Source organism: Tachypleus tridentatus, chromosome 13, assembly GCF_004210375.1.
Source record: "Tachypleus tridentatus isolate NWPU-2018 chromosome 13, ASM421037v1, whole genome shotgun sequence".
In the NCBI taxonomy this organism is placed as follows: domain Eukaryota; kingdom Metazoa; phylum Arthropoda; class Merostomata; order Xiphosura; family Limulidae; genus Tachypleus; species Tachypleus tridentatus.
This window is the reverse complement of record NC_134837.1, coordinates 89,526,151-89,538,758: the sequence shown is the minus strand read 5'-3', so window position 1 is coordinate 89,538,758 and position 12,608 is coordinate 89,526,151. Positions and strand designations below refer to the sequence as shown.

General features: G+C 33.1%; 1 protein-coding gene across 2 annotated transcripts in view; it reads right to left on the bottom strand.

Moving 5' to 3' along the window:
• The window catches only part of LOC143236871 (uncharacterized), a 55,228-nt gene extending 47,494 nt beyond the window's left edge, over positions 1-7,734 (bottom strand). The window contains exons 1-2 of one of the 2 annotated variants that reach the window (XM_076475514.1): positions 7,463-7,734; positions 7,206-7,295 (exon numbers count right to left, since the gene is read on the bottom strand). In XM_076475514.1, the coding sequence (XP_076331629.1) occupies positions 7,206-7,295; positions 7,463-7,661 (289 nt within the window). In that variant the 5' untranslated portion in view covers positions 7,662-7,734. The remainder of the gene's footprint in view (positions 1-7,205; positions 7,296-7,462) is intronic. The other variant, XM_076475515.1, reaches the window with a different exon arrangement.
• Between the last annotated feature and the right edge of the window lie 4,874 nt (positions 7,735-12,608).

The following is a 12,608-nucleotide window of genomic DNA, read 5'->3' as shown; positions in this document are numbered from 1 at the left end:
AGAAGCAGCATCAGGGCTGAATCATTGTGTTTATATATGGTTACTTTACAATTAAGTTATCATAATTTTACTTTTCTAACACAAATAATGTCAATGTTTAGAACACTTTATTTACACAAAAAATACTGCAAAAAAGAAAAGTGTTAAGACCCTCATAAAAAGGACCTAAAATTATCGAATATCATGTAATTCAAATTGAAAATAATAATAAGTTAATATTTTCGTGTTGAAAGTATATAAATTGTTTTACAGTAAGACACAATAAGAAGATATCGTTAAACTTCGAACTCTGACCTTTCGATTACAGCCCAAGGCACTCACCATTATGACACATTCGCCCTTGCCAGAGGGAAGCTTCATTGTGCAACAAATGTTGTCTTAGCTTTAAGATCAAACAAACATAACGAATAACCTTGAAAACACGTTAGAAGCTGCAGAATAAGTTTTATAACACCGGATACTGATAGCGTTTCTTTTTTTTTCACACCAGATTAGTAAAATTAGCCTTTCCTCACAGATGGTATTGACAATTGTCCATTACCACTACAACACTTAAAGTAACGGTAGTATTTTCGAAAACAAAGTATAAAACAAGATCTTTCGTCCATGCTTTCTGCTATTTTTATATAACTCATTTACTAAATAGTATTTTCTATTTAAAGTGTAAGAACATAACAGAGCAATAAAACTGGTGTAAAATAATGTTAAAATGTAATCAGTATTTATTACTAAAAGAATACGAAATAAATATTTCATGTTTTGGGTGTTTTTTTAAGAAATGGCTAATATTTTGTTCTGAAATTGACTTAGTAGAATGGTGGAAACAGCGTGGTGTGCCAAAACTTACTAACGTTTAAGAACTTTATTTTATGTTATGTGGTGGATTCTATCTTTCACGACTCTATTTCAAAGGAAAAATCATATTATAATATTGTCTTTTGTAGAAACTAGTTATTTTTGCTCCTGACATTGGATTTAGATTTTTAAAGAATACATATTGTAGCCTGAGTACTATAAAATCATTTTATAATAACCTTTAATGCATAAGAAAAGTACAAAATCTTGAAACACGCGTTAAATTTTAAAATGAATGGAAAAATCAGTTTCACCCTTAATTTGAAATAATGACTAAATTTATTCTCATCATGGTATATATTTTCTTTCTAAAATACCAAATTGTTATTATAATGTATTTTCAGTTTTTATCTACTATAGGTTCAATCATTGCTTATCACGTGGTAATGATTTTCTCCAGGTAGAACGTTAACCAGCGACTAGCCTCTACAAGCTGTTTGTTGAACGTCAATGCAAAGCTACTTGCACTGGCCGTCCTTAATATAGAAGATAGAAACTACAGGGAAGGCAGCTAGTAAATACCACCTACCGTCAGCTCTTCGTCTGCACTTTTGTCAACGAAACGTTAGATTGACCTCACATAATAAAGCCCTACAGCTGAAAGGGTAGTCTTGTTCGGTAACAAGATTCGAACTCGCACATTGTAACCATTAGACCATGCCAGGCTGTGACCTTTCGATCAAACAAGATAAACGTAAGAGATGGCAGATGTATATTGTTAAATAGCTTTTTTTTTTCTCTGGTTCAAAACTAAGGGCGGCTATGCACAGATAGCTCTTCACTTTATTTTTATTTTTACACTGTCTGTGGTCTTCTTTTTTAATACTCATCCAGAGCTTGAAATTCAGATAAAATTGTATACAACATTTCTTGCAGTTTATCCTGTTATAACAGTTAGTATTCTTACCTTATCTTTAATCAGTGCATCTTACAATATCAAATTCTAACATTGTAAACGAATTAAACAACTATAGAGCTGTTTAAGAATAAATCTGGATACAATGTGTGTAAGATTAATGCTCTATTGTTTTTGAGGCAAATGTTTTATATATCAAAAACGTTCCTGTGTAGTTAGTTTTCCCTGTCTTCGAGGTTATGATGCTAAGATCTAAAAGTTTGTTTTATTAAAATCTAAAATGAATGAGATAAAATAACTAAAATTCAAAGAAAATCTTCAGGTAAAATGGTATTTAAATAAATTACTGACACACAGCGCAAAAGGATCACATCAGTGTAAGTTAAACAATGAACTGATGCAAAGTCCACAGACTCTATAATGTAACAGGCATGAAAATTATAAAATATATTACGAACATATCAAATTAGGTAAAAATTACAAAACAGAAACTAGCATTTTAAGTTCCAGATGTCAAAAACAAAGAAGAACAAATACATAAGTAAAATACATGGTATAGCAAAGATTGTCAATGAATGTCAATAACATAGATTACACACTACAAAAGATAGATGACTGGTATAAAGAAATACAAAGTATATAATATGTATATATAGATCATCAACGAACTAAGTATATGTCTTTTCTGTGGAAGTTGAATATTATTATTTCACAAGGAGCTAGCCCACCGTCTCTTATTATAATTCCACATCTGGATTCTATTTGCTTCTTTTATTTATCGGTTTTGGAAGTGATTGTTTTTATTTACAATTTCTAAATTAGAGTATTCGTTTTTCTAGAAGTATAATCTATCCTAGGGGCTAACTTACAGTTATATCAATGTTCGATTAACCCAAATTATGCTGTTAATGGAGTTAATAATACTTATTTTAACATGTTTTGTTCCATATATCGAGCCTGAAACCTCTCACGACTAGCTTCTGTTAGTAAGGTACTTTTGAATTACTCAAACTACCAGAGACGTTCGATTTTTCTAACTTTGCACACAACAACACAGGAAGTTTTATTTATTGCATTTCTATTAAATTATTAATATTTTACTCGCATAATTTATTAAGCTCATTTGCCCCCCAGTGGCTCAGCGGTATGTCTGTGGACTTACAACGCTAAAAACCGGGTTTCTATACTTGTGGTGGGCAGAACACTGATAGCCCATTGTGTAGCTTTGTGTTTAATCCAAAAACAACAACGACAACTTTAGATTATTTCCTTGTTTCATAAGTAACTTATAACTCATATCATTGAAAATACCAAATCTAGCTTGAGAAAGGCCAACTTGAAATCATGCAAACCTGGACATGTCCTAGTAGTTAGCGTTTCTTACACTTTGCAAAGGATCAATGTTCGAGTCATGATACTCTGAACAATTTCTGCCCTTTTAGTTGTGCTAGCATTACAAAAGTCACAGTCAATCAGAGTGCTGCTGGCTAGCTCTCATCTGTATATTCGTTAGTTCAAAATTAAGTATTGCTAAATATGTATTTTTATTCCACTAAATATGAGTTTCTAATACGCTAACTTTAAAAAACTCTAACCTGATCATTAAGCTAAAGTATCGCTTCTGTTCAGGTTAGATGTTCGAATTCCAAATTTAAAATTACCAATTGGTCTATCAGTATTATTAATAGAAAATGAGAGTTTAACATGGTTTAAATCACGTTTAGTGGAATTAAAAAAAATTATTTTTACTTGTTAAAATTCAAGTTCCAGTACTATTTTTATAGTCTAACATTTAGAAGATATTTCTTGGTTGACATATTAATATTTGCTTTTACTCATAAGTTTTCAGACTTTCAAAAGATCCAGTTAATCTCCAGTCCGTTGTTACCGACAAACTTGTAAATTAACTGTCGCGGAACAAGCAACTATAGAAAAGCGTTGAAAGTTTTATATTGTACAACTAAGTACATGTTCTTCTCTCTTTTTAGGTAAATTCGCGCACCCACGACCAAGAAGCGCTAAGTGCACTTTTATTCCTTGGTGGTAACGGGACAGGAACCATTGAACTTCAAATTCAGAGCCCGGAACGCTAACTACAGAAGAAGAAATATTAATTCTTGGGACTAACTTGTTTGTTTTTTTTAAAACAAAAAGTGCGTTAAGATCTGTTCTAAAAGCGCTTTGGAGAACAAAGAGTTTAGTTCAAGGAAGAAAATTAAGTAAGCTTACAATAATGTCTGACGGTTTGTATTAAATTTCGCACAAAGCTACACGAGGTTATCTGAGTTAGCCGTCCCTAATTTAACAGTGTAAGACTAGAGGGAAGGCAGCTTGTCATCATCACCCACCGCCATCTCTTGGGCTACTCTTTTACCAACAAATAGTGGGATTGACCGTAACATTATAACGCCCCACGGCTGAAAGGGCGAGCATGTTTGGCGCGATGGGGATGCGAACCCGCGACCCTCAGATTACGAGTCGCACGCCTAAATACGCTTCGCCGTGCCGGGCCAGGTATTATAATCACTTACTAACTAGCAAAGGTACCCGGTTTCGCTCTGTTACTAGTTGGATAGTGTGTGTTTATTCTGAACATATTTTAGAATAAAAGTACACTTTACATACTTTTGTTGCTAAGCAACATGACATAAAAGCCACTGTTAGAATGCATGTTTACCAAAAAAACTGGCTTTTATATATATATTAGAAGTTGTTATATAAGGAACCACATTTTTTCCATGTGGTTTTTCGCTAGTTTGCTTCATTAAAAAAAATGTGCACGCAAATACATGAGATAAGTAACGTCCAGGTGCACATATCAGGATCCACTTGGTATGTGTGTACAGGTTAGTTGGTTCTTTTCTCTTGGAGCTGTGGCCCGGCTTGGCCAAGCGTGTTAAGACGTGCAACTCGTAATATGAGGGTCGCGGGTTCGCATCCCCGTCGTGCCAAACATGGTCGCCTTCCCAGCCGTGGGGGCGTTATTATGTTACGGTCAATCCCACTATTCGTTGGTAAAAGAGTAGCCCAAGAGTTGCCGGTGGGTGGTATGCCTTCCCTCTAGTCTTACACTACTAAATTAGGGACGGTTAGCACAGATAGCCCTCAAGTAGCTTTCTGCGAAATTAAAAAAAAACATTTTCCCGTAAGGAAAGTCAAGTGTTTTTACGTATTCTTAAGTTCTATACAATAAGAGAAAAGGTTTTGGATGTGTGACCTTCAAAGTCTATACTCTTTTTTGTTGTTATGTAACTAGCTAGTGGCCCGTCACATGGAAACGCGTAGAATCGTTAAGTTTAGAAAGAACTACTGCTTCTCACGTTAATGTAAAACACAGTGCTAAGTTAATAATTGTCACTTTTGAAATTAATGTGAAATTTCAAAAAGGTACATGAACTAAAACGTTTATTTTGTAGGTGTAGTTAGAATATTTCTCAGAATATGACTTGTTCTGATCACTATTCACAGTCTTGTGATTAGAGTGGCTCTTTTGTATGTAATTATTTTTCAATTACTTCATTCAGTTGACAGAATGAAAATATACAGAATTTAAGCGATATTCATTTATTTAATTGTCAATAGAAGCCGACATGGTAAAAACGTAAAATGAAATGTATCTGGAACTCTTTGTTCGATTTCGTCAAAACAAACTGAGATCGGAAACTTGTATTGTAAATTTTCTTTGGTTTTTGTTTTCTAATAAATTAGAAATTCCTCTCTAATAAATTAGAGTGGAGAAATTTAATAGTTAACACTCTATCAGCAAGTAGAACTAAAAAAAAGACTTGTCAAAGTTCACTCTTTTTCATAAAGACGTTATTTTATTTAATCAAGTATTTTACCCAACCTTTCTTGCTGTAAAAAATAAATAAATAAAACGTCATCGCTGCATAATAAATGTGTGATTGCATAATACACACTTTTCTTATAATCATGCCATTACGACAGTGTGAGAATAAATTGCTAAAACCGGATCTTAGTAGTAACTCGACACCCACTCTTTCTCTTAGTTGTGTTCTGTAAATTTTAATGTTATCCTTTAGCATTTTACATAACCAAGGACGACTCATTACTCTCTCGGATACGTGTTACGCAAATACATTTGTTAATGCAGTGGATCAGTTAAAGCAAGGGTACTATAATGTCATCGATAATGGTTAGATCATTAAAATAGCCATCTGTCGAGTTAGTCATCTTGAATTCCTGTTTTTAACGTCTGAAACTACTTCCCACCAAAACAAAATAATTACAACTCTAGAACGTAACTCTGACATAGAGTAAACTATAGATTAACGTTAATGCTGACAACATTCGCTCACTGTAGGCAACCAAAATGTAAATTAAAACCACTTAACTTCATGAAATAATTTTCGTTCACTTCAAATTCGCATATGAAACATATTGTCTGCCCATTGATCTTGAGTATTCACATAGTTTCAGAACGTTTTACAACAAACTTTTATCTATTTATGAATTAGATGTTACTACTAATTTTTCTCTCAGTCCCACTTTAAAACTGTTTTGCTTTTTTGTTTAAATTACCACTTCTTCTAACTGAAACTCTAATTAGAAGCAATGCCGTATCTCACTATAATAATGAATATTGTGAAATTAAAATACATTGTGTTTTATTTAGGTTTGTCCACATTAACATGTAACTAAAGAACTCATTTTGGAAAATAATTTTATTTTGTGTAATCTTTCCAGCTTACACAACTAGTTCCTTGGAATATACGTATTCTATTAGCTTTTAAAGACTAGCCCCTATTCTGCTGTAACAATTATAACAATTTTTCCAGCTCGAATCGGAGCATGTTACTTTTAGCGAATAAATTTTATATACATTATATAATTGAAATCACAATATTAATGTGTGTGTGTATATATATATATTTGTGAGTTATAATAGTCAGTAACTTCCTCTTTAAGAAATGTAATTTATTTCTGTAAAATTGGAAAATCGTTTCTTTAGAACTCTAAAGCCATATTACGAACCATAAAACAAGTTCCTTGAAGAAAAAAAAACCAATAATTCATACGTATTTTTCAGGATAAAAAGTTTATTTTAATGTTTGCTCCCCCCCTTCATTGGTGTATGTGTTTTTTTAGAGCAAAGCCACATCGGGCTATCTGCTGAGTCCACTGAGGGGAATCGCCCAACTTATTTTAGCGTTGTAAATCCATAGACTTACCGCTGTACCAGTGTGGAACTCCTTTATTGGTAGGTACAGCGATATGTCTGCAGATTTACAACACCAGAATCCGGGTTTCGATGGCCGGGGTGAGCAAGAACAAATACTACATTGTGTAGCTATGTGCTTAACTTTTAAACAGACAAACTTCGATATTCGTTTACTGTTTTCAATTACAAAACATTTTATAATTTTGGTCTCTGCTCTTTATTCTAGTTCATTTAATGTATTGAAATTGAAATTAAAGCTACTCTATTTATTTTCGGCGTCAGTGATTTAATAACTCGACGGCCGAAACTCACCTTTGTCCATTTTCTTTCGTTTATGACCCCCCTCCAGTAGCACGACGTTATGTCTGTGGACTCGCATCGCTAAAAACCGGGTTTCGATACCTGTGGTGGGCAGAGCACAGATAGCCCATTGTGTAGCTTTGTGCTTAATTCCTAACAATCAGTCAATTAAAACCTTTTGTTCATTGTTCATAACACTAATATAAGTTTTTAGTGCAATAGCTTTTAAACAGTAATAAGACATACATAAACATGCTTTCAGGCTTTACCTTTCTTAACAACATGGGCGAGGTAGAGAGAAATGTCAAGTTCACTAACGGGAAATCCCAAAATGTACTGAAGCCGTATGTTGTTACGGGCATCAGCTCTGATGTGGAGGTCTTTAAGTCCAAGAGAAACGTTTACTTGTTTAAGATTATTATCTTCTTTTGAAGTAGAGCGCATCCAGAGAAGGGGAAGTCCTAACATTTGTGCATACTAAATATTATTTGTGTGTTATTATGATCGGTTTAAGATTTCGTTAACAAGGACTGCGGCTAACATTAAATAAAAATAAAAATAATAATACGATTTACCGCTTTCATCACGTATCTACTAGTGGATACGGCAGATAATAAACATTTAAAAATTATGCATATATATGTATGTTTATTTAGTCAGTCACCTTTGCACTTTAGCACCTCTTACACCTTAATTTCCCAGTGACTATTTTTAATGACTCTACTAGTGCATTAACAATTTTATAATTGCCTATAGTTAAAAATAAAAAAAAACTCAGCTGCATAGTCTATTACATATACGCCCCCCGCTAGTACAGTGATATGTCTCCGGATTTACCACGCTAAAATCAGGGGTTCGATTCCTCTCGGTGGGCTCAGCAGATAGCCCGATGTGGCTTTGCTATAAGAAAACACACACACTATTACATATACAATATATTCCTCAATATATGAATTAATATTATTGCATTTATTCAACATATAATATGGTAGGTCGATGAGCTTGTTTTTGTTTGTTTTGAAATTAAACACAAAGTAACACAATGGGCTATCTGTGCTCTGCCGTATTCTAGCAGACATTCCACTGTGCCGCTGGGGGACACAAGTAGATGAAAGCTGGTCTCAGAAATGATTCCATAGCTTTTCGTTGAAATTGTCACACACACAGGGTAAGATTTCGTTCTAAGCTAGTATACATTTGTTTCTAATATTGAAGTATTAGACTAGACGGAAGATTGCACCCACCGCCAACTCTTATATGCCTTTTGTATGACCTAAATGTGAGATTTAAATGTCACTTTCATAACGCACTCAAACATTCAAACTACGAGGCGTGTTTTTGCAAGTTAAAAAGCTCAGCAATCTCGAAACGCATGGCTATCATGATAATATTAGTTGAAATCCCCTTAACGGCTCTGACAAGTCTCAGGCACACATCTATGAGAACACATGTATATACTATATCATTACTACTACTTGTTACGAATTATAACTTAACCCGGGCGAGTCTCCGATTTGTTATGATACGTATTACGATTTCAAATATTCAGAAATTTTAATTTTAACGTAAAAGTTAATTGAATGTCGATATATATCACATTTATGATATTTACTAGCAAGACAGACACAACACAAATACGCGATTTTCTTTCTTAACACAATTTTATTTTAATATACAAACAACAATACAATTTATAATAACGCTTATTACAAATGATGATTTCTATGCAAAAGTTTTACAAACTTTCAAACAATACTGAGTCTTATATCTGGTTTGAAATGAATATTTTATCGACGATTCGTGATGAGCGAATTACTTTCGAGATGATATAGGTACAGTTCACTTAACGGGTGGGTAATCTACCTATCCCTTCACACGTGAGTATTTTTTCTTACTAAAGTATCTACTGTTCTCGTACAAATACTGAATTCGAAGTTAATTCGCTGAAGTTAAACGATTTGTAATGCTTGAAATCCATACGCATTTTTGGTCGAATATCTGTAATTTCCTGATTAATAAGAGTTTATCAAAGTTATAGCTTCCGAGGTTTACAGAGTAATGACTGTAGCGAACGAACAACAGTATTAAGCTGTACCTCCGTACGTCAGTTTATAACATATACATCTCAGGCAATGATGACTGAAATTTCTTAGTCATTTACTTCAAGTAAATATAAGCTAACTCACAAAGTAAATAGGCGAAAATATTTTCAAAATTCTATATCTCTGCAGTGGCACCTTCGATAAACTGATAAGTATAAAATAAAAATTATAAAGAGGACACAAATAACATAAAGGAATTCGAAGATACCAAATTTTTTCGACAAAATTTATTAACGAAATAAGCAATGTTATAAAAAGGTTTTTTTCACATGACTTTTAGTTTGTCTATTGCTGCTCAAATCAGAGGTGCTAATGTGATTTTGATAACATTTTTAGACCTATTAGTTTCTAATAGAACGCCAACTGTTAGCGTTTAAACCATAAATTTTAAATTATACATACAGACATATATAGATGTATAATGGTGAATATAGGACTATTACATATGATATTATCCAGTCAGTTAAGTTGGCAATCGGCACTTTTTATTTTACTTGAAAGCAGAGTAGAATATTTTATGATATTGTCCCCCACACTACATTTACTATATCCAATGCCGTTGTTGTTAGATATCAACTTGTCACTTATTCCTTATATAGCTTACGGGAATATATAGGTATATTCGTTTGTGACTTATCTCTTATGCTTGTTCACAGGTGTGTCTTCTGATGATGTCAGCCGGTGGGATAGCAGGAAGTTTACGAAGTTACAAAGCTAAAACCCCACCCTCGATTCAACAAATAGCCCAATAAGGGTTAGCTCTCATTCCCCGCTGGTACAGCGGTAAGTTTACGGATTTATAACGCTAAAATTAGGGATTTGATTCTCGGTAGACACAACAGATAGACCCACGTGGCTTTGTTATTAAAAAACACACACACACGCTTATCTCTAAAACAAACATTAACGAATGATGACTTATTTCCTATTTTAATTTATAACTATGTTCGTTATTACTGATGCTCTCTTATATTTTATACCTTACAGATCCATCCAGCCGAGACATAGGTAATATTAGTTTACAAATATATAACAAAATTTGAAATGGGTTTCAATATGATTTATTTTTTAAATTAATATTAAAATGTATTTTTACCATTTTCTGTGAGATGTTTGCGTAACTTGAATTTATATGTATTTTTTATAAATATTTTGCCTAAAGTTATTAGGAATAAAATTTTCGATTAAATGTAAAACACTTCTTCCAATTGTTAAGTTATTGTATCTTACATTTCTTCAGGGTGGTAGGTGTGTGTGTGTGTATTTTTCTTATAGCAAAACCACATTAGCTATCTATGGAGTTCACCGAGGAGAATCAAACCCTTAATTTTAGCGTTGTAAATCTGTAGACTTGGCGCTGGACCAGCGGTGTACAGCATGGTAGATTTGCATGTTGAATTTTGCGTGAAGCTCCTTAAGGGCTGCCTGCACTAAGTGTCCCTACAACGCCTTTAGAGCTGAAGAGGGGAGCATATTCGATCCTGCAACCCGTCCCCTATGAGTCAAGCGCCTTAATCACCCTGACCATACAAGGTCCTTTTCCGATGGAACAGGGATAAGTTACAGACTTGCAGCGCAAAGAGTACTAAAAATTACTATTCATATTTAATTTTCAAAATTAATTAAGTCTTAATAAGGGATAAAATAATTTTATTTGTTTGTTACAAAATGGGCTGTGTGTGCTGTGCTCAAAGTGAGTAAGCCCGAAAATTTACCACTAAGCCTCCAGGAAGAAGGGCATTTAGAGTGTTGTTCGAATGTGAGTACTTACGTCCATATGACATACAAGTTTATGAATGATATTGCATATCATATTTGATCACGTTTCTTTTCGACGCGTACTAGGCTAAGGTTATTAATAGCTGAGACCAAGTGCGACATGAGTATTTTTAATTCATTGTACAAGTGCATCCATAATTACATCAAAAAGGACACAGAAATAAACAACAAACACTATAGATTCAGTGGCATATATTAACACAAACACAATGTTTATCTCTCCAAATAACTTTCCTCTGTTACTCAAGTCTTTATATTGTGAAAACGGTTAAGGGTTTGCAATTTTACAAACAACAAAAATAAACTAAAAACAAACAAACAGGAAAACACGTTTAGATTCTATACTTCTTATGGAATTGAGGATCGTAACTGGAATGTGTTATTAGGTACGCGTCATCGCCTGTTATAAAACCCGTTCCACTTAGCGGAGTTGAATCAGATCTTATATGAATGATACATTATATTAGGTATGTCCTATTACAGAATCGACGACTCCATTTGAGGGGTCAGCGATAAATTTACGGACTTACAACAATAAAATCTGGGGTTCGATTCCCCTCGGTAAACACAGTGTATTGAGAACAAGAATCAACTGTCTTTATTACAAGTTTGCAAAAGAAAAGCGAATAAACAACTGTTATAAAAACAAATTCACTGCAGTTTCTTGTTGTTATTTTTATATATTCCTCTTAAAACAGCTGCAGTTAATTTGATTTTACAACAGTATTTAGATATATTGGTTTTCTAATATTTCGCCTGCTTTTTACGTTCAGACTATAATAGTAAATACCTGTTATTTTGCTCTGCAACACCTATCGCCATCTATTAACAATTTTAGATAAAAAAAGTGTGGTTTATGAACTCATACATTTAAATATAATCTATAAGATACAGGTTGTGAACTAAACACAGTTTTTGAATTTTTATTTTGCTTATCAATAATCAAAATTCATTTTGTTTTATCCCTTAATAACGCAATGTAATGTTTATGTGCAAAAATGATTAAATTTCCATAATATTTAATATTAATAACTTAATTCTGTCCTTTACTATACTCTTATTTTTACTATTGTTAATAATATTTACGTGTACATATTTACCAAATCGTAAAGAGAATTTCAGTAAAGAAATAAACTAACTTTCGCTTTTGTCATTTTACGTGCCAATGAATATGTACAAATTATTCAACAGATGACGCTAGTGTAACATATACATGGTTTATTACATTTTTAAAACCTTTTTTCTTTGCTGTTATTAATTTGGCTAAACCTTGAAGCTGCTATTAAAAAAATACATAATAACGTACTCGGTTTTAACTGATATCAAAAACCCACTGAGAAGTAATCAAGTGCTCAGAGATAGTATATTGACATATAATATCTACAGAAAAAATACTCTCGTTCCAGTTCTCTATATGAAGATAAGGATTAAAAGTGTTCTACAGAAAATTAATTGTCTAAATTCCGAATGTGTACGTGTAGGTCTGTTTATAACTAGAAAACGCTAGACCGATGACCAACCAACCTAGCATGTA